General features: G+C 44.7%; 1 protein-coding gene across 1 annotated transcript in view; it reads right to left on the bottom strand.

The window, feature by feature from the left end:
- Positions 1-2,930: 2,930 nt before the first annotated feature.
- The window catches only part of LOC105490719 (EBP like), a 36,306-nt gene continuing 18,012 nt past the window's right edge, over positions 2,931-21,224 (bottom strand). Inside the window, exons 2-4 of the mRNA XM_011756604.3 lie at positions 17,180-17,249; positions 10,674-10,812; positions 2,931-8,848 (exon numbers count right to left, since the gene is read on the bottom strand). Of these exons, the coding sequence (XP_011754906.1) occupies positions 8,608-8,848; positions 10,674-10,812; positions 17,180-17,249 (450 nt within the window). The 3' untranslated portion in view covers positions 2,931-8,607. The remainder of the gene's footprint in view (positions 8,849-10,673; positions 10,813-17,179; positions 17,250-21,224) is intronic.

Genomic DNA, 21,224 nt, shown 5'->3' with positions numbered 1-21,224 from the left:
CGGCCCCCAACCCTTCCCCTAAATGCTTTAGACACTAAAAATACCCCAGCCACCTGCTGCCCTGGGAGGCAATAAATCATTGGCCATCCAGCACCAGAATCCGGGCCAACATGGCAGCGGACACAGACCCAAGGGATCAGTTCCCTTCCACCCAGGCCGCCATCAAGAGCCTGCCTGCTGCTGGGAGCGGGGGAGGGTGGAGGAGGGGGTGAGGGAGTGTGTTCAGAGGACACAGGACCTGCTCGGAGGCTTCTGGGGCCAGAAGTGCTAAGTGGGTGGGGGGTGAGCGGAGGGGAGTGAGTCACTGGAGGGGGTCCTGGGGAAAGGGCGGTGGCCCCTGTGCAGCGACAGCCATCTATTTTATTATATAAAATAAGATCATCTCATCAAAACCACAGCTCAGCCGCCCAACTTCTGTCCTACTACTCCAGGGCCACCAGATGTCAGTGTTACAGGGCGCATGGATATTGGTGGTCAGATGTCAGGACAGGGACTGAATTTATGGAGAAACTGTTCAAACCAGGGGTGCTCAGGGGCAAACCCATGAAATCCGTTTCCTGCTTCCAGTTCTTACAAATTATATCCTACCCCCGGGGACTGAAATCAGTCTGACTCCAAAAAGGTAACCATGAAATGCCAAAGATCTGTTCACCTTCACTCGCAGCACAACACCATGTATCAGAAATGAGAGGCAAAGGCAGAATTTCTAACTTACTTATTATTAAAATGCATCATCGACAAACACACCATAGCGGGGAACATGAAGCAATGTGTTGTAGTGTAGTGTTGCTCAAATGTGAAAAAGCAGGGACCCCTGAGAGTCTCCTTTGTTTTGTTACCTCTCTCTCTAGAAAAAGCACTGCATTGTGAGTGACTTGGTCCAAGCAGTGAAAAATACAAACAGGACCATTCATAGACAAAAAAGCAAAGAATAAAATTCAGTGGTTACTCAAGTATAATGAATAGACCCAAGTGATCAGAAATGTGTTTATGCTGATTTTTTTAGAGCATTAAAAAATCCACAAAATTTGGGAGGCCAAGGTGGATGGATTGCTCGAGCCTAGGAGTTTGAGACCAGCTGACACAACATAGTGAGACCCCCATCTCTACAAAAAATTTAAAAATTAGCCAGGTATGGTGGCATATGTCTCAACTACTCAGGAGGCTGTGGTGGGAGGATCCCTTGAGCCTAGGATTGAGGCTGCAGTGAGCTGTGACTGCACTACTGCCCTTCAGCCTGGGCAACATAGTGAGATCCTGTCTCAAAAAAAAAAAAATAAAAGCTCTGTGGCCTTGGGGAGGTAATCTGACCCATGTGCCTCAGTTTCTTTGTCTATAAACTGGACCTCGCCAAAGCCCCTTTAACTAATGTAAGATTCTAGGATTCTAAGTGTGACTTTGAGACGTTCCTGTGGAGTTGGGAAGGTGAATGTACAAAAATTCCAATGGAATGCCAGCCAGGGCCACTTTAGTAACATAGACAAAGACTGAGAATTCAGAATGCCTTCCTCCTAACTCCTCGGGCACCCAGGGAAGGCTTCTGGAAGACAAGGGATTACACCCCTACGACCTAAGGCTGTAGCATGATCAAAATACTTGATCTCTTTTTAAGAGCTGGGAGGTGGCCAGGCAGATATTTTAAGATGTCAACTTGATCTGTATCATGATCAGCATCTAAGGAAACATTTTGTTTCCAAAAACAAATGATCACTGCTATCTATCAGTCTCTGTAAGCACATGAAATTCTCAAGAATGGGGCCTTTTCCGTCATACTTTTCACAGCTGGTTTTGTGTGTACACGTAGAACTGCTGCTTCCTGAAAGATAAGTTTAGGGCAAGGAAGAGAGAGGGGAAGAAGGAAGGGGGAGTTAAAATCTTTCTTCAGGAGTCTCACCAGAATGTTAATATATGCACAGAAAAAGGTTTGAAAAATAGAAGCAGTGGCCAGGAGCAGTGGCTCACACCTGTCATCCCAGCACTTTGGGAGGCCTATTGCATGAACCCAGGGGTTTGAGACCAGGTTAGGCAACATAATGAAGCCCTGTCTATATAAAAAAATACAAAAATTAGCCCGGTTTGGTGGTGCTTGCCTGTCGTCCCAGGCACTTGGGAGGCTGAGGTGGGAGGGTCGTTTGAGCCCAGGAGGTAGAGGCGGCAGTGAGCTGATACCACGCCACTGTACTCCAACCTGGGTGACAGAGTGAGACCCTGTCTCAAAAAAAAAAAAAAAAAAAAAGAAAAAGGAAAAAAAAAGAAACTAATTTTGTAACAGGTAACTGTGCTTCTCTCCGATGGTACTGGAGGTAATCATTTTTATTTTTTGCTTATCTGAATTTTTCATTTTTCAGCAATGAACATGTCAATTTGCGTAATAATTTTTTTTAATGCAAATACATGCAGGAAGGGTAATACATCAAATCATTATCAGTTACTAACTCCTTGATGTTAGTGAATGGGTGTGATTTGTTTCCTACAGTGATAAGAAGTGGATTTTGTTAGGTCTGGGGTCTGTAGATCTCAAGGTGGTACTTGAGGCAGTAGAAAGGGAAGAGAGAAGGTGGAGAGCCCTCAAAAGGGAAGTGGGTGGAGAAGGTTGGCTCACACCTTAGGCCGGCCAGCTGCTGTCTATAACCTTGAGGGCATTTATTTATTTTTATTTTAAAAAGTATTTGTTTTTAGTTTTTGTAGCAATGGGGTCCCACTGTGTTGCCCAGGCTGGTCTTGAACTTCCAGCCTCATGTGATCCTCCTGCCTTGGCCTCCCAAAGTGCTGGGATAATAGGTGTGAACCACTGCTCCTGGCCAGAAGGCATTTAATAAAAATTAAGGATAGCAACAGTTAACCGTTTCTCATGCAAGGCTTTGCTCAATTATTCTCTCTATAAATAACTTCTCTTTAGAGTCAAACTCAAGAGTTCATAACAAACAAGAAAAAGAGCACATGGATTTTAATAATTTTAAAATAATGAAGAACAAAGGATTCTTCTCCAAACTTTTTCATTTTGATTTCCATCAAAACTTTCTTTGAGAAGGTTTTCTTTTACAATTTCCATACTGGAACCTATAGACTTTTCTTGAAGCTCCAGTATAAATACTTCAGGAGTTATAGAGCTCACATAATTAAATACAAGCAAACATCATCATTTAAACACTTTTAAATAGGTTATGCCGACTTTTGCCCCAATATTATCTAGAAAGAAAGAGTTTGCAAAGGAAATTCACAGTATAAACAACACTGGGAAGGTATCTTAGTCCATTTTGTGCTGCTGTAACAGAAAACTTGAGTCTGGATAATTTATAATACACAGATTTATCTGGCTCATGGTTCTCAAGGTTGGGAAGTTCAAGATTGAGGGACTGCGTCTGGTGAGGGAGTTCTTGCTGTGTCATCTCATGGCAGAAGGGTGCAAAGGCAAAAGGGCACAAGCACGTGAGACAGAGAGACAGACTGAAAGAGAGACAGAAAGAGGGTGCCAAACTCATCCTTTCATCAGGCTCTGCTGTGATAACTAACCCACTCAGCAATAATGGCATTAATCCATTCATGAGAGCACAGCCCTCATGACCGAATCACCTCTTAAAGGTCCTACCTCTCAACATTGTTGCACTAGGGATTAAGTGTCCGATACATCCTTTTTGGGAGACACATCCAAACCACAGCAGGAGGGATGGATTCTTTGCACAAATCACTCCCTACAATATAAGCTATTCATAACCCATTGTGAATCATTTTATATATTCATTAAAGCATGCCTTCTATGGCTGGCTCCCAGGCAACCAATGTGATGGGGAGAGGATAGAAGGTACCAGAGTAACAGATCTCTAAAGGTTGCAAGCAAAATGTAGACTTTTCAAATAAATTCTGCCAGGTGCAGTGGCTCATGCCTGTAATTCCAGCACTTTGGGAGGCCAAGGCGGGAGGACTGCCAGAGCCCACAAGTTTGAGACCAGCCTGGGAAACATAATGAGACCCCATTGCCACCAAAAAAAAAAAAAAAAAGCCAGGCATGGTGGCTGTGCCTGTGGTTCCAGGTACCTGGGAAGCTGAAGTGGGAGGATTGCTTGAGCCTGGGAAGTCAAAGCTGCAGTGAGTTGTGATTGTGCCACTGCACTCCAGCCTGGGGTGACAGAGAGAGGCTGTCTCTGTCTCAAAAGAAAAAAAAAGGGAAGAAAATACATTCCAACTGTTTATCAAGTAGTTAGAGATATTGAGGCTTGAAGAGGGAAGCAATATTGAGGCAGTGCCTTGTTCATTGAATCTAAGATGCTGTCAAGCGTAAGATGTACTGTACTTTGGAAAGAAAAAACTGGCAGGGTGTGGTGGCTCACACCTGTAATCCCACACTTTGGGAGGCTGAGGCAAGCAGATTGCTTGAGCCCAGAAGTTCAAGACCAGCCTGGGCAACATGGCAAAACCCCGTCTCTTCAAAACAAACAAAAACCCAAAATTACAAAAATTAGCTGGGCGTGGTGGTGCATACCTGTGGTCCCAGCAACTCTGGAGGCTGAGGAGGGAGGATCACTTGAGCCTGGGAGGCAGAGGTTGCAGTAAGCCAAGATCAGGCCACTGCACTCCAGTGAACCAAGATCAGGCCACTGCACTCCAGCCTGGGCAACAGAGCAAGACCCTGTCTCAAAAGAAAAAACAAAACAAAAACCACTGCCAACTAAATTATGACACATAAACTGTAAAATGCATCCTAATTTTTAAAATTATGATGTGGGGAAAATGTGAGGATGTTAAAATGTGGGGAAAGTACCATCTTGGATCAATCAACTACAGCATTCCCTCAGTCTGCTTGCTCCCACCTGCCTGTGTCAGGGCGTGACGGGATTCTACTCACAGTGCCTGTGGCTCCTTAACTGCTACACGGGGACACCAACCCTCCTCCCAGCTCACTTCATTGTGAAGTCATTTAGATGTCCTTACTTGGCAGTAGAGTGGATCTGTACTCCAAGTTCCCGTCAGAGTATAATCCCCATTTCTCTCCCATTCGATACTCGGCAAAAACTCAATGGAGAGAAATCATGCTTGCAGTACTGCCGGCAGGATTGGCAGCCCATCCATTTTGTTCTACTCTGTTTACCCTTGGATTGAGCCAGATCAGCAGAGAGCAAAGCCCTGGAACCATGCTGGGTAATCCCTCATGGGAAGGCCCGCGCAGACGCTCCTGCTGGTGCACTGTCCGCCCACGCCAGGGAGGCCGTTAAAAGCAGCCCGAGGTGTCCTGAATTTGCTGTCAAGGGCACAGCAGTGGGTCTTCATGAGGACCGCTGGAGACATTTTTCACGTCTTCATACCAGAAATTAAAAAAAATAAACTTTAAGAAATGGAGGATATGATCACTATGCGTTACATACAGGCAGCAAATTTTCTCATGTATCCCATAAATGTGAACAAATTAAATAACTATGAAGGTGTTTTTCTTAATGCAGTTGTTATAATCATAAAAATTTGTGCATGGATGATGTATTAGTTCACTGTCACATTGCTACAAATGACTACCTGCGACTGGGTAATTTATAAACAAATAACTACCCGAGACTGGGTAATTTATAAGAAAAGAGGTTTGTTTTAATTGGCTTAGGGTTCTGCAGGCTGTATAGGAGGCTTGGCTGGGGGAAGCCTCAGGAAACTTACAATCATGGCAGAAGGCAAGGTGAAGCCGGTACTTCCTACATGGCCTGAGCAAAAGAGAGTGTGAAGGGGACGGTGCTACACACTTTACAACATATCTCGTGAGAGCTCTATCATGGGACAGCACTGGGAGATGGTGCTAAACCATGAGAAACCACCCTCATGATCTAATCACCTCCCACCAGGCCCCTCCTCCAACACTGGGAATTACAATTCAACATGGGATCTGGGTGGTGACACAGAACCGTGTCAGGTGATGTAAAATTCACTTCCTCATAAAGGTTTCTGACTATGGTTAAAACACATCAGCCTGAGTTCAGCCCATGGGGAAGGAAAAAATAACTACTGATAATGAACCAGAAAATCTGACTGAATAAATTACCAAATAAAATGATATTATGAACAAAAATAAAGTACACCCTGAGCAACATAGTGAGACCTTGTTTCTATCAAAAATTTAAATTAGCTGGGCTTGGTGGCACATGCCTGTAGTTCCAGCTGCTTGAGAGGTTGAGGTGGGAGGTTCGCTTGAGCCTGAGAGGTTGAGACTGCAGTGAGCCATGATGTCACCACTGCACTCCAGTGATAGAGCAAGACCCTGTCTCAATATAAATAAAAAAGTATAACATATATACAGAAAAGTACACAATTTATAAATGTAGAGCCAAATGAATTATCACAAATTATAATTACCCCAAATGAAAAAAAACAGGACATTACCAGAAGCCCCTATGACTTCTCCCAGCACTGTACCCATTTTGTCCCCAAAGGCAATTTCCATCCTGATTTCTTGATTTTTCATTTTTTTTATTTTTGGTTTTATAGAGACAAGGTCTCACTATATTGCCCAGGCTGGCCTCGAATTCCTGGACTCAAACAATCCTCCCTCTTCACCCTCCCAAAGTGCTGGGATTACAAGTGTGAGCTATTGTGCCTGGCCATCCTCATTTCTAACACCATCGATTCGTTTTATGTGTTTTTAAATTTTACATCAATAGAATCACAGAATATGTATTCTTTTGGTGGCTCCTTTTGCTCCTCATTATGTCTGCAAAATTTCTCCAGGTTATTATGAATAGCAGAAGGTTGTTCTTCGAGACAGGGTCTTGCTCAGTCGCCCCAGCTGGAGTGCAGTGGAGTAATCACGGCTCACTGCAGCCTTGACTTCCCAGGTTCAGGCAATCCTCCCCACTCAACCTCCTGAGTAGCTGGGACAACCGCCTGAGTAGCCACCAAACCTAGCAAATTTTTTTCATTTGTGGAGTGAGGGTCTCACTATGTTGCTCAAGGTTAGTCTTGAACTCCTGGGCTCAAGTGATCCTCCCGCCTTGGCCTCCCAAAGCACTGGGATTATAGGCGTGAACCATCATGCCCAGCTGGTTGTTGAGCATGCTGTACAGTAATCCATTTATGTATATATAACTTACTCATTTAGATTGTTTCCAGTTTGGGATTATTACAAATAATGCTGCCATTTTGGGGTATATATTAAGCATTTCTGTGAGGTACATACCTAGGAGTCAAATTGCTGGGTTATAGGATATAGATGGTTGGCTAAGCTCTGGGGATGACTACGGGATGACCACAGAATGGACCACCCCCAAGGGCAGCACTACCAATGAGGCCACCACTGGGGCTACTCAGCCCACAGACCCTTTATTCCTGCTGCTCCAGCCTTGACTGCCTCTTGACACCCAGGGAGTTGGACACTTTGTATACTAATGCCAAACTCTCACATTTCCATGACCTTACTTGTGTGCACAAAACAGAAAAGAGGGAGAGACAGTGGGGGTGGTGGGGAGAAAGAGGGAGGGAAGAAGACAAGAGAGAGAGAGACAGAGAAAGAGAGAGAGAGAGAGAAAGGAAACAGTAGAAAGTGGCCTCTGTATTTTCACCCTCCAAATCTCTCAAGTACTTCTGAAAGGTAAAACCAATCTGGCATCTGGGACCAGGGCCTGCAGCCTCTGCAGGGTAGGAAGCCAACCTAGAAGGAGAGTGGAACACAGACTGAGCTATCAGAGCTACAGCATCCGCCACAACATACCAAGGGCCTGGTCTATGTGCTGGGCAAGGCAGAGATCAGATCTGTGAGCTTAAGAGTCCAGTAAGAAAGGCAAGCGCTGAACAAGTTAATGTAAGTACCTGCTCCCCAGCCACCACAGAACTGCTAATTCATCTCCCAGACAAGTGTTTTCTGAAACACAATGTAATCACACATCCCCCTTGGTGCTGAGGGTAAGTGCCAAATTGGTGCTTTCCTTCTCTCAATTCTGTAGAAGGTTAGGGCATGCATTTTGCATATTTATGTCATGTTCATCTTATTATTTCTCACTCTCACTTTCCCTGTGTTCCTATTTCCTGATTTACTTTTCATTATAATGTATTACGTATTTCTGCAAGGCATCTTCAATCTTCCTCCTTGAAAAAGGACAGATATAAATCAATCCTCTATCTGCGTGGACCCCCAGTGCTTACCCATTTACTCAGGAGGAGTCAGCTCACTCACCAGCTCCTATCTTCATGTTTTGTTGGGTTCACAAATTTTAAATAGTATAAATATAAAAACAGAAGCTTTCAATTCATTTCTGGTTTCACATTGGTAATCAAAAAAGACTAGTGAGAAGATTAAAAGATGATGCAAGAACATGTCCTGTGGAATAAAAAATTAATATAACACTATAGTATTATACAATAATTGGTTTTACTAATGTGGATTAATACGAGCCATAAAATGCATACACATTTTATTATTACAAATTCAAATCTGTTCTCTTTTCCCTATATCACCATTTAATTGAACAACAACACAACGAAAACTGGTCACCTTAAAACCAATTTGAAAAAGGTTGTTCAGGAGCACCAATACAAAATCGAAGTGTAGACTGGAATGTGTCACATTTTGGCCAAACAAAAAGATTTGATTCATTTTGGCTCATAAAGTTAGATAATGGTGTTTATGGTTTTGAAAGTTCACTGAAACTTTTTCACTGAACTGGTTTCTTTCTGATGCATTTTCTTGAGTTCTACCCACGACTGCCACAGTAGCAGTCCTGGGATCAGAACCCACACACCGTTAAAAAAAAACAGGTAAACCCAACAGTAGAGCCAGTTGCTGGTGTTGAGGTTGGGGCTTCTGGTGAGCCACTCTGGGAGGAAGGTCATCCAGCAGCCATACAACTCGCACACGCACAGGGTGATCTGCAGGAAATGCCTGTTGGAGAGAAAGAAGCCCGGATGAACCACCAGCTTGGCACAGTTCGGCATCAGAGTCATGATATCTTGTCTGTAATGGCAGCATCAACAGTCTTTGCTATGAAAACCTCCCTAAGTTGGGCCTCAGGTGTTGGGTGGTGCTATTTTGAGGCTAATTAATGAAGGCTCATTCTTTCCTTAGGGGAGCAACACTGCCCTTTCTAGATTATTCTCAAAGTAAGGACCCTCAGGGATCCTGACCCATTCTTAGGGAAATTTAGTGAGATCACACCTGATTTAGCACAGAGAGGCCTGACTGTGAATCTCACCAAGAGCCATTATAAAAGGGAAGAGTGAGTAATAACCCCTTCCTCAAACAGTGTAGCGCAGACTAGATGAGATATGAGGATAAAGAGCCCAGCACTGGGCAAGTAAATGCTCAATAATGCAAATATTACAAATGTTTGAAATAATAAACACATGGGTACATGTAGTAAGTTTGCAACCATAGTCATGGAGTGAAAAATATGTCAAGGTACCAAGGAAAAATTTAATTTTTATTGCCAACTATCTCTCTAAAACTGGGTGGGGAAGGAAGCTTTAAATAAGACTTCTTCATTACAAGATGGTGGAAAATTGAATGCAGCTGTGCCTACTTGACATCTCAGGATAGCAATCTATTCACCCCAGGCCACTTTGTCCCTAAGGAAAGAAAAGGAAGGGAGGAGAGTTTATAGTCTCTCAGAGTCTGATAGGATGGATACCTTTTTAATCTTTTTTTTTTTTTTTTTTTTTTGACACAGAGTCTCACTCTGTCATCCAGGTTGGGTGCGGTGGAACCAACATGGCTCACTGCAACCTCCACCTCCCAGGTTCAAGCAATTCTCCTGCCTCAGCCTCCTGAGTAGCTAGGGCTACAGGCGCCCACCACCATGCCTGGCTAGCTAATTTTTGTATTTTGAGTAGAGATGGGGTTTCACCATGTTGGCCAGGCTGGTCTCGAACTTCTGATCTCGTGATCCGCCTGCCTCGGCCTCCCAAAGTGCTGGGATTATAGGCATGAGCCACTGCACCTGGCCTCTCTGCACTCTGCCCACCCCATACCCTTCACAATCTGCTTCTGAGAAGATTTCTTATTTATCTTGCAAGTCTGACTCCGAATTATGTAAGATAATTTACTTTTTGTCAAGTGGGACAGGAGTTTTCTTAAATGATTTGGGGGGAAAAAAGGATGGACATATTACCAATTTATTCTCTAAAGTATTGGTGGCAAATCATCCAAGAGTGTTAGCACCATTTTTGCCTCTACAGAGTCTAGGTTGTTATTAGAATAATATTTATCATATTTTTGATTCGGAAAAGTCTGAAATGATCCTAGTAGCACCATCACACTTATCTCACATCAAATAATTTTCATTTCTATTCTGGTTTTTTTTTGGAGACAGGGTCTTACTATGTCAACCAGGTTGGAGTGCAGTGGCGTGATCATGGCTTCCTGCAGCCTTGACCTCCCAGGTTCAGGTGATCCTCCCACCTCTGCCTCCTAAGTATCTGGGACTACAGGCATGTGCCACCATGCCTAATTTTTAAATTTTTTATTCCCTGTAGAGACAGGGTCTCACTGTGTTGCCTAGGTTGGTCTCAAACTCCTGAGATCAGGTGATCCTCCCACCTCAGCCTCTCAAAGTGCTGCGATTACAGGTGTAAGCCACCGTGCCAGGCCTCTATTCTTCTATCTTTTATCTAACAAATGCATGTGGTCACAACCTACTCCAAAGGTCACCTAAGTGTTGGGACACATAATGTTTCCCCTCCTTCCAGCAGGACGGAAGAAGGGCACCTACCGGTAATGTTTTTCTTTGACTATGGCATAAATGAGGAACAATGCCAGAGACCCATCCAGCGTGACAGTCAGAATTTCCACAGACACAATGGTTGGATCGAAATAAACCCATCTTGCATCAGCTTTGCCATATTCTTTCCCTAAAGACAAAATCCACGTTGTTACTCAAATGGCAACAGTTTTTATGACAGTCCATGGAAATTACCTTTCTTTCCTTTAAGGTGGAGATAAAATAAGTTATCGCCACTCTCTCTGCGTTCTTCACCATGCCTTAGCGGAAGGCAGGAGAAGCCCTGGGACCAAAATGCATTCACCACCTGACACAAGCACTAAGAACAGCAGCCGGTTACAGGTGTCCAATCATTCAGTTTCCAGCATGCTTTCACATACGCGCCCTCCTCAGCCCCACCCTCTTCAATGTAAGTAGCAGAATTTTAAAAGAATTCAACATGGTCAGATTTTGCAAAGACAATCTCCAGTCATGATCTTGGTAAATACATTGTAATTCCTTACTTCAAAATTTCCATATAAATTCTGTAAGTATAATGGAGATGTGGGAAATTTGCTATGAAGGACATGTTTATAAAAGACACGTTTATGGCCAGGTATGGTGGCTCACGCCTGTAATCCCAGCACTTTGGGAGGCCGAGGCGGGCAGATCACGAGGTCAGGAGATCGAGACCATCCTGACTAACATGGTGAAACCCCGTCTCTACTAAAAATACAAAAAATTAGCCGGGCGTGGTGGCGGGCACCTGTGGTCCCAGCTACTCCGGAGGCTGAGACAGGAGAATGGCGTGAAACCAGGAGGCGGAGCTTGCAGTGAGCCAAGATCACGCCACTGCACTCCAGCCTGGGCAACAGAGCGAGACTCCGTCTCAAAACAAAACAAAACAAAAAAAACCATGTTTGTTGGCCAGGCACGGTGGCTCACGCCTGTAATCCCAGCACTTTGAGAGGCCAAGGTGGGTGGATCACTTGAGGTCAGGAGTTTGGGACCAGCCCAGCCAACGTGGTGAAACCCTGTCTCCACTAAAAATACAAAATTTAGCTGGGCTTGGTGGCACATGCCAGTAATCTCAGCTACTTGGGAGGCTGAGGCAAGAGAATCACTAGAACCTGGGAGGCGGAGGTTGCAGTGAGCTGAGATCGCACCACTGCACTCCAGCCTGGGCAACAAGAGCTAGACCCTGTCTCAAAACAACAACACGTTTATTAATAACAGAAGAGAAACTAGGTGAAGGGACAGCGGGCAGCGGGGGGAGGAGAGAGCCCGGACTGCAGAATGAATCAGAGTGGGCAGAGGGGGTCTCCGCCCACAGGGATAGGGGACTCACAATGGCCCTCACACAGTCTCAGCTGTGCTGCTTGGGGAGCCAGTGTGCTCTTAGAGATCCATCCAGACCCATTATCAGAATGGTTTCTTCTTGGGATCACCATGACTCAGAGTCTTTTTAGGGCTGGAATGATGGCCAGGTATTGTAGAGGCCATTAAAAATTATTTAATTATTTTCTTAATGTGTAAAAGTAATACATGCTGGTCCTAAGACCTCAAATGACTACAGTGAAAAAAATGGAAGTGATGACCTTGTCTCCCCCTTTAATACTATCTCGCATTATCCAGAAGAGGTGTGATGGCCACAGAGGAGCCCGTGATCTGCTACTGAGCAGCACACAGCTCTTGTCTCATAAAGGTCAGAGGAAGGATCCCTCAGGGCCTGGGACAAAGGTTTCTAACGAAAGGCTGTCCTAAGAGAAAGGACAGTAAGAGGATTAGCTATTTAATGGAATAACACACAAGGCACGTGCTGAGGGGATGTTCTGTGAGAGGCCACCGAGAGTCAGCAACCTGTCCTTAGCCAACTGTCTGCAGTCTCCTGTGCCCTTCAATAACTAACTGGAAAACACTGTCATATTGAAACGTTTCTCCCCTAAATTTAAATATACATACAAAAGGTGAAATACACCAGTTAGTGCACTTAAAATCTAATAAAATATCACTTAAGTAAAATGTCAGTTCTTCAGGAATAAAAAGAGATATTGACCAAGTCTTTTTTTTTTTTGAAAAAGAATCTCACTGTTGCCTAGCCAGGAGTGCAATGGCACGATCTCGGCTCGCTGCAACCTCCGCCTCCCAGGTTCAAGTGATCCTCCAGCCTCAGCCTCCCAAGTAGCTGGGACTACAGGAACCCACCACCACACCCAGCTAATATTGATTGACCGAGACGGAGTCTCACTCTGTCACCCAGGCTAGAGTGCAATGGTCAGATCTCAGCTCGCTGCAACCTCCACCTCCTGCGTTCAAGTGATTCTCCTGCCTCAGCCTCCCAGTAGCTAGGATTACAGGCACGTGCCACCATGCCTGGCTAATTTTGTATTTTCAATAGAGATGGGGTTTCACCATGTTGGTCAGGCTGGTCTCAAACTCCCGACCTCAGGTGATCTACCTGCCTTGGCCTCCCAAAATGCTGGGATTACAGGCTTGAGCCACTGCACCTGGCCTAATTTTTGTATTTTTAGTAGAGACAGGGTTTCACAATGTTGGCCAGGCTGGTCTCAAACTCCTAACCTCAAGTGATCCATCTGTCTCGGCCTCCCAAAATGCTGGGATTACAAGCGTGGGCCACCGTGCCCAGCCTTCAACAAGTCTTTTTTTTAGCATTTGGAAGTGCTGTGGTAGGCCCCAAGAATGCAGCTGCAAGTAGGACCAAATGTTGGCCCTTAGTGGCCCACATTTTAGTGAGGCTGAAAACCAGGCAGTGGTGGCTAGAGAATACGATGGCAGGGAAGTAGCACTGAAGCCAGACTACGAACATCAGGGAAGACTTCCTGGAGGAGGTGTTTTGGTCAATGCCTCTCTTCCCTGTTGGTGAGGGATGGACTTCTGCCTGAGGGCCATGGTGATGGCTGAACACACAACACCCGACACTGGGAGGTTTATTAGTCACATACACTCATGGCCTAGGGAAGGAGGACATCTCGCCATGCAGGGCCACATAGGGGTCGTACCTGGGAACAGTGATCGGGCAGGGGCCACAGAGGCAGGCTTTGCAGTAACAAGAGGAGGGGTTGGGTTGAGCCCTGGTTCCCGAGAAAGGATGTGATTGGCTTGTTTGGATAATTCTACGGGCAGACTGGTGGGAACTGAAGCCTGCTACTGAGGGGACAAGCAGGCACTGCGCCTGCTCCCCTTGACAGGGGGAGCTATCTGGTTAGGGAACCTTATATGTGGAAGCAGAGTGGAGAGGGAGACTTGCAGTTTGGTCATTTGAGGCCCCCCCTGGATCTCACCAGATATCGAAACAGACATAATACTGAATCCTGGCCAGGCAGGATGGCTCACACCTGTACTCCCGGCATTCTGAGAGGCCGAGGTGGGTGGATCACTTGAGGTCAGGAGTTTGAGACTGGCTTGGCTAACAAGGTGAAACCCTGTCTCTATTAAAATACAAAAACTAGCCGGGCATGGTGGTGCACACGTGTAGTTCTAGCTACTAGGGAGGCTGAGGCAGGAGAATCACTTGAACTGGGAGGCAGAGGTTGCAGTGAGCCGACATTGAGCCACTGTACTCCAGCGCTCCAGCCTGGGAGACAGAGCGAGACTCTGTTTAAAATAAGAAGAAGAAGGAGAAGAAGAAGAAGAAGAAGAAGAAAAAAGCAGACATAATACTGAATCCTAATTGCAGGCCTTATACCACAAGAGGTGACTCCAAATCTGAGTGAAAAATAAGGGTGTTTCAGGGAGGAGCATGTATAAAGGCCTTGAGCTGAGAATATAATGTGTCTGAATCTACAGACAGTTTAGCAGAGCTGCCGGTGGGGAAGGTTAATGCCTGAGAGGAAGGTAGGGGACAGACAGTAAGGGGCCCTGGAATCCACTAGTCCCTGTGCATCTCCCTGTGGCAATCCCCCTGGTATCTCCTCTACTGCTAAACTTTGACCATCTCTTTGCTTATTAAACACAGAAACAATAAAAAGGCAAACAGGAGCATTAGAGAGGCTGATGATGTGATCATTTCCATTGATTCTGTGACTGATAACGGGGCTTAGGTGAGGTTTACAGGGAAAAGATGCAAACTAAGGATCAGGGTAGATCAGGGTAGATTCCTCAACCAGAGCCATTGTTGTGTCCTCAACCAGAGAGTGGAGACCAGGACACACCGAGTATTCATGACGTTTATGGCCGGCCCTGCATTCCAGTGAAGCCAAGGTCAGAACACAGGTCATCCTCAGAAGGTCCTGCTCTAGACACACAGTATCAGCAATCTGCATTTGAGTAAGATGCCCAGGTGATTTGGGGTACTTTGGAGTCTGGGAACTACTACTTGCTTTACATTTTCTACTGGATTTTTACTTTCATGAAAATAAAGGACACCTTCATTAAATGAGTTTTTACTGCGTTTTGGTTTTTAGAAATAGGGTATCACCATGTTGCCCTGGCTAAACTCAAACTCCTGGGCTCAAATAATCCTCCTGCCTCAGCCTCCCAAGTAGCTAGGGCTCCAGGCTCGAGCCACTGCACCCAGCTAGTTTTCACTTCTTTAAGGTGCATAATGTAAACGTGAAGATGATGGAGAAAGCCTGTGTTAGACATTCACATTTCATGGGATTGAGCCAAATCTGGGCTGTTTGCTTTCTCTCATGTCAGGCAGGACAGCCAGAGGAGATGTCAGCACAGCATCTGGCAAAGAGGAGAAGAGGATGCTCAGCAGGAGGAGCCATGACTCAGGCTGGCGTTGTCAGCCTCTGGGCTTCACTAGCAATCCCCGAGCAAAGTTTAATGCAGCCGATCAAAAGTGCATAGCTGCATTCAGCTGGGCCCCTGGATCTGAAATGGCTCAACTCTGATCAAGGGGACTCAGATTCCTTGGCTAGGACTTGAGGCATCAAAGATGACACCTTTTCCTCTGGGAAGTACTAATGAGCCTACTCAATTCTCTAGATGTTTCCTAACACTAGTGGTAAACAGGAGTCCCCCACACAGATCCTAGCTGGAAATGATTTCTGAGTCACGAAAAGAAATGAGATAAACAGGATGGGTGTGGTGTCTCACACCTGTAATCCCAGCACTTTGGGAGGCCGAGGCGGGCAGATCACAAGGTCAGGAGATTGAGACCGTCCTGGCTAACATGGTGAAACCCTGTCTCTACTGAAAACACAAAAAATTAGCCGGGCGTGGTGGCAGGCACCTGTAGTCCCAGCTACTCGGGAGGCTGAGACAGGAGAATGATGGCATGAACCCGGGAGGTGGAGCTTGCAGTTAGCCAAGATCGTGCCACTGCACTTCAGCCTGGGCGACAGAGCGAGACTCCATTTCAAAAAAAAAAAAAAAAAGAAATGATGCAAAGTTTCAGAAGCAAAACCTGAAAGCAGTTATCCTGAGAAAGGCAGTTTTATAAAGTGGCAAAAAAAAAAAATAACTGTCGGTACTGACACAGTACATGGTAGGACATCGATGCTAATTGACTGACAATGAGCAAGAAGACTTTTGGAAAGGATATATAAGACCACAAAAAAGTATGTACAATAAAAAGAAAGTTGATATTAAAAGTATGGGAAAAGCACCCAGTTTAAATGCTACAAGTTCTTCCATCTGCACTCACTACCAACATTTTTTTTTTTTTTTTGAAAGGGAGTCTTGCTCTATTGCCCAGGCTGGAGTGCAGAGGTGCGATCTTGGCCCACTGCAAGTTCCGCCTCCCGGGTTCACACCATTCTCCTGCCTTAGCCTCCCGAGTAGCTGGGACTACAGGTGCCCACCACCATGCCTGGCTAATTTTTTGTATTTTTAGTAAAGATGGGGTTTCACTGTGTTAGCCAGGATGGTCTCCATCTCCTGACCTTGTGATCTGCCTGCCTCGGCCTCCCAAAGTGCTGGGTTTACAGGCATGAGCCACCGCACCCAGCCACTCACTAGTAACATTTTTTATTTTATGTATTGTTTTTTAGAGATGGACTCTTCCTCTGTCACCTGGGCTGGAGTGCAGTGGTGCAACTGTGGCTCAATGCAACCTTGAACTCCTGGACTCAAAAGATTCTCCCGCCTCAGCCTCCTGAGTAGCTAGGACTACAGGTGTGCACCACCACACCTGGCTCATTTAAAAATCTTTTTTTAAAGATAGGGTCTTGCTGTGTTGCCCAGGCTCAAACAGTTTAACATACAGCTTTATTAAGATGTAATTCACATGCCACACAATCTACCTATTTAAAGAATTGGTTTTAGTATAATCACAGGTTTGAATCACCACAATCTAATTTTAGAACATTTCATTACCCCAAAAAGAAACCTGTGCCCATTAGCAGTCACTCCTCATTTCCCCCCAACACTCCCACCCCTACCCTCATTCCCAGGCAACCAGTAATCTACAATGTCTCTACAGATTCACCTCTTCTGGACATTTCATATAAATGAAATCATACAATATGTGATAGAGGCATTTATTTGACAGTCGCACTTGCAATAAACCTCCTCCAACATTTCAAACGCAAACATTTTTAATTACTTACATAAAGAAGCAATCAAGCCATCGGAATTTGCAACGTTTCCTACTAAAGACAAGTAGACAAAAGGGCCTTCCTAGAGAGGAGAAAATGAAGACATGCTCTAATACAGCATCACAACCACAGGATGGCACCGTAGACACATGGCATTGCCTGGCTCCATCCCCCACCCTTCTCCATGGCTCACATCCTGGCCAGAGCCTGGAAACATCCACACAACCTTGTGGGATGCGATCCTGGGGCCTGGTTACCCGGACCTTGGAAATGGGTATGTCTCACCCTAATGTACAATTAATGTTGCTTTTCAGTGACTGGCATTGTAAAAGCAGAGATGTGTTCTTTTGCAGAAAAAGTGAAATTTTTGCATAAGAGTTTATTGTATTAAATAGAGTAAGCTCTAGATTATTCCAGGGATCTTAAGTCTTTGAGTAGAACCTCACAGAAGTTCACTTTTTTTACCTCAAAAAAATCTAAGATCTTAAAGAGAAAGGCAATCGAGTTTATACCAGCATTGAGCAATCCTCCCCCCTCTCCTATATATGGGCAAGTTTAGGAAGATTTAAAACAGTTACAGTCTACATTTAACATTCAGGTAATAAAATATCTGCAATTACACTTAGTATTTTCCCATCACTGAAGTGCTTCTTTGCCTAAGATTTCTAAAACAAAACAGCTAGAAGCCACTGGGATATCTAATGGTCATGTTGCTCTTTTGAACACATTTTGCTGCTGGTCAATAGAACTTTTTCCTCATTCCTTTTAAACGAAACAATCATTTGTATGACATTAAAACTGGGTCCTGCCTCCCCAGAGGTCACCACTCTCAATCACGTCTCTTTGCAGTTCCCGCAGTGATTTCATGATATACTTACACTATTTCCTTCGACTGCTAGTGGGAAAAGCTATTGTTTCATAGACACTCCTTCCCCTCCCGTTTCTAGTCCTTCGAGTTCCTGATGTATTATTTTATTACTTACCCAAATTTGTAACTTAAAACCTGAAAACCTCAGCTCACTCACTCATCAATGTCGTGCAGTCTCTGGGCTTCTTAACCACGTAAGAGTATGACAGCCTCTACCAGGTTCCCCGCACCGTTTCCAACTCTCAATTTCTGTCCAGTTTGCTTGTGCATTGTTAAGACTGATTACATGTCCTTTCTTGTTCTCTAAACATATTTGTCTTCCCTGTTTTATCTGTAACTGGATTCTACAAGCTGAAAAGCCAATTAACAGTACAATGTTGTGATTATGGAAACAGCGTTCACTGTAATAGGCCACAATTTCTTTCCTTAGGGATCCCGCATCCTGACTCCTGTGTCATTTAAGGATAATGCTGCAAATGAAAAATCTTTTTTTTTTTTTTTTCCTGAGATAGTCTCACTCTGAAGCACAGGCTGGAGTGCGGTGGTGCGATCTCTGCTCACTGCAACCTCCACCTCCTGAGTTCAAGCAACTCTCCTACCTCAGCCTCCTGAGTAGCTGAGATTACAGGTGCCCGCAATCACGCCTGGCTAATTTTTGTGTTTTTAGTAGAGATGCGTTTTCCCCATGTTGGCCAGGCTGGTCTCGAACTCCTGACCTCAGGTGATCTGCCCTCCTCGGTTTCCCAAATTGCTGGGATTACAGGCGTGAGCCACCGCGCCTAGCCCAAAATATCCTTTCTTCATGAATTTCTCAAAATCATGCTACATTTTAGTTTGCTTCATATTTGGGCCATGACTTTATGTTTATTCTACAGTTTATAATTACTTTTTTTTTCTGATTGAGAAGAGACCTTTCTCCCCATCTCATGAAATCTTCTAGCTTTTTACTGATTTTAATCTCTGAACAGAGGCTTTGAGGTTGGTTTGTCTTGTTTTGGCACTCTCTGCAAGTTGCTTAATTGGTAAATGTGGTTTATCTGAGTATATGTAAAAGTCATATTCTTTTTTTTTTTTTTTTTTGAGACAGAATCTCGCTCTGTTGCCCAGGGTAGAGTGCAGTGGTGTGATCTTGGACTTGGTTCACTGCAACCTCCGCCTCCTGGGTTCAAGCGATTCCAGTGCCTCAGCCTCTCAAGTAGCTGGGACCACAGGCATGTGACACCACACTCAGCTAATTTTTGTCATTTTTAGTAGAGATGGGATTTCACCATGTTGGCCAGGCTGGTTTCAAACTCATGGCCTCAAGTGATTTGCCTGCCTTGGCCCCCCAAAGTGCTGGGATTACAGGTGTGAGTCACCGTGCCAGGCTCCAAAAATCATATCCTTTAAAGGACATTTAAAAAAATCATATGAGACAAATAGCTGTGTTTATAAACAAATAAGTACTCCCCAGTCCACTTACTTTGCAACACTTCATTTTTACCAGCCAATTTTTTATTTTTAGCAGAACCATAGGGTGAAGTCCATACCGCTTCCTTGCTTTGGCTTGAGAACTTTCTAGACAAAGCACATCCACTGGGCTGGCCAGTGAGGCAATGGGGCTGGGTTGAATTTGACCCTCTCTAGGCCTCAGGCCATCTATCTGTAAGATGAAGGACTTCCTTCCTATAGATTGTGAATCTCATCCTAAAACTAAATGCAACCTCCACTGGCAACCTCTTCTACTAGACTCATTAGTAAGACGTGGAGTCTGACACTAGATTGCAGACCTTTCCCCAGAAGCAACTCTGGGTAAGAGCAAGATGGGGAACTGGAAATCAGTAACATGCAGGAACCTATGAGTCTATAACAAATCCATTTCCTTTTACATCTACCTGTTGAAGTTCTACTCATTTTTCAAATCCCAGCCCCAACTCCCTTCTTCAAGAAACCTTCTTTGACCTCCTAATGAGAATTAATGTCTCACTCTCCTGAAACTCCCATGTGACTAAGTTTGTTTCTGTAACCAGCAGCTATCTGCTCGCTATGAATCCCTAGCTCCCATTGGATCACACATCATTGGGATCTGGAGTACTGTCATTTCTATCTTAGAATCCCCAAGAAACATGGCATTTGTGTTCAGTGTTTGCTAACCTTGAATTAAGTTCATACAACAAATTACTTATAAAGGATGCCCTGATGAGGCTTTTAGAATACCCTATTTTTTACTGTATTAATGTCCTAAATGTAAAGATAGCATAATACAAATCAAGTGTAACGAATATTCATGCCTTCAAATGCTGATCAGATGTCGCCTCCTCCAGGAAGCAAGATTGTACTATTCTCCTGCTGGGAGGTCGGTGCCCTCCTACACAGAAACCTGCTCACTTGTCTCTTCCCAAAACTGCCAGTTCTCTGAGTGCCAATTCTTTGTCTTGTATCTCTATATTCCAAATGGCTAACACACAGTACATGCTAATAAGCGTTTCCTAAAAGAAATAAAAAGGAGAATAGAAAACAAGACAGTTAAAAATAGTAATCTGATTAGAAAATGGGTAAAAGAAATGAATAGATATCTCACTGGAAAGTACATAAAGATGGCAAATAAGCACATGGAAAGATGTTCAACCTCATTAGCCACCAAGGAAACACACCTTCAAACCACAGGGAGGTATCACTGCATAAACTATCAGAATGGCAAAAATAAGGCTGGGTGCGGTGGTCCACACCTGTAATCCCAGCACTTTCGGAGGCCTAGGCGGGCGAATCATGAGGTCAGGAGTTCGAGACCAGCCTGGCCAACACGGTGAAACCCCACCTCTGCTAATAATACAAAAAAATTAGCTGGGTGTGGTGGTGTGTGCCTGTAGTCCCAGCTACTTAGGAGGCTGAGGCAGGAGAACTGCTTGAACCGGGAGGCGGAGGTTGCAGTGAGCTGTGATTGTGCCAATGCACTCCAGCCTTTGCGACAGAGTAAAACTGTGTCAAAAAAAGAAAGGGAAAGGGAAAAGGAAAGGGAAAGGGAGGAAGGGAGGAAAGAAGGGAGGGAGGGAAGAAGGGAGGAAGGAAGGAAGGGAAGGAAGGAAAGGAAGGAAGGAAAGGAAGGAAAGGAAAGGAAGGGAGGAAAGGAAGGGAGAAAAGGAAGGAAGGGAAGGAAGGAAGGCAAAAATAAAAAATAGTGGCAACATCAAATAGTGGTAAGGATGTAGA

Source organism: Macaca nemestrina, chromosome 16, assembly GCF_043159975.1.
Source record: "Macaca nemestrina isolate mMacNem1 chromosome 16, mMacNem.hap1, whole genome shotgun sequence".
Lineage (NCBI taxonomy): Eukaryota > Metazoa > Chordata > Mammalia > Primates > Cercopithecidae > Macaca > Macaca nemestrina.
This window is presented reverse-complemented; position numbering and strand designations above follow the sequence as displayed.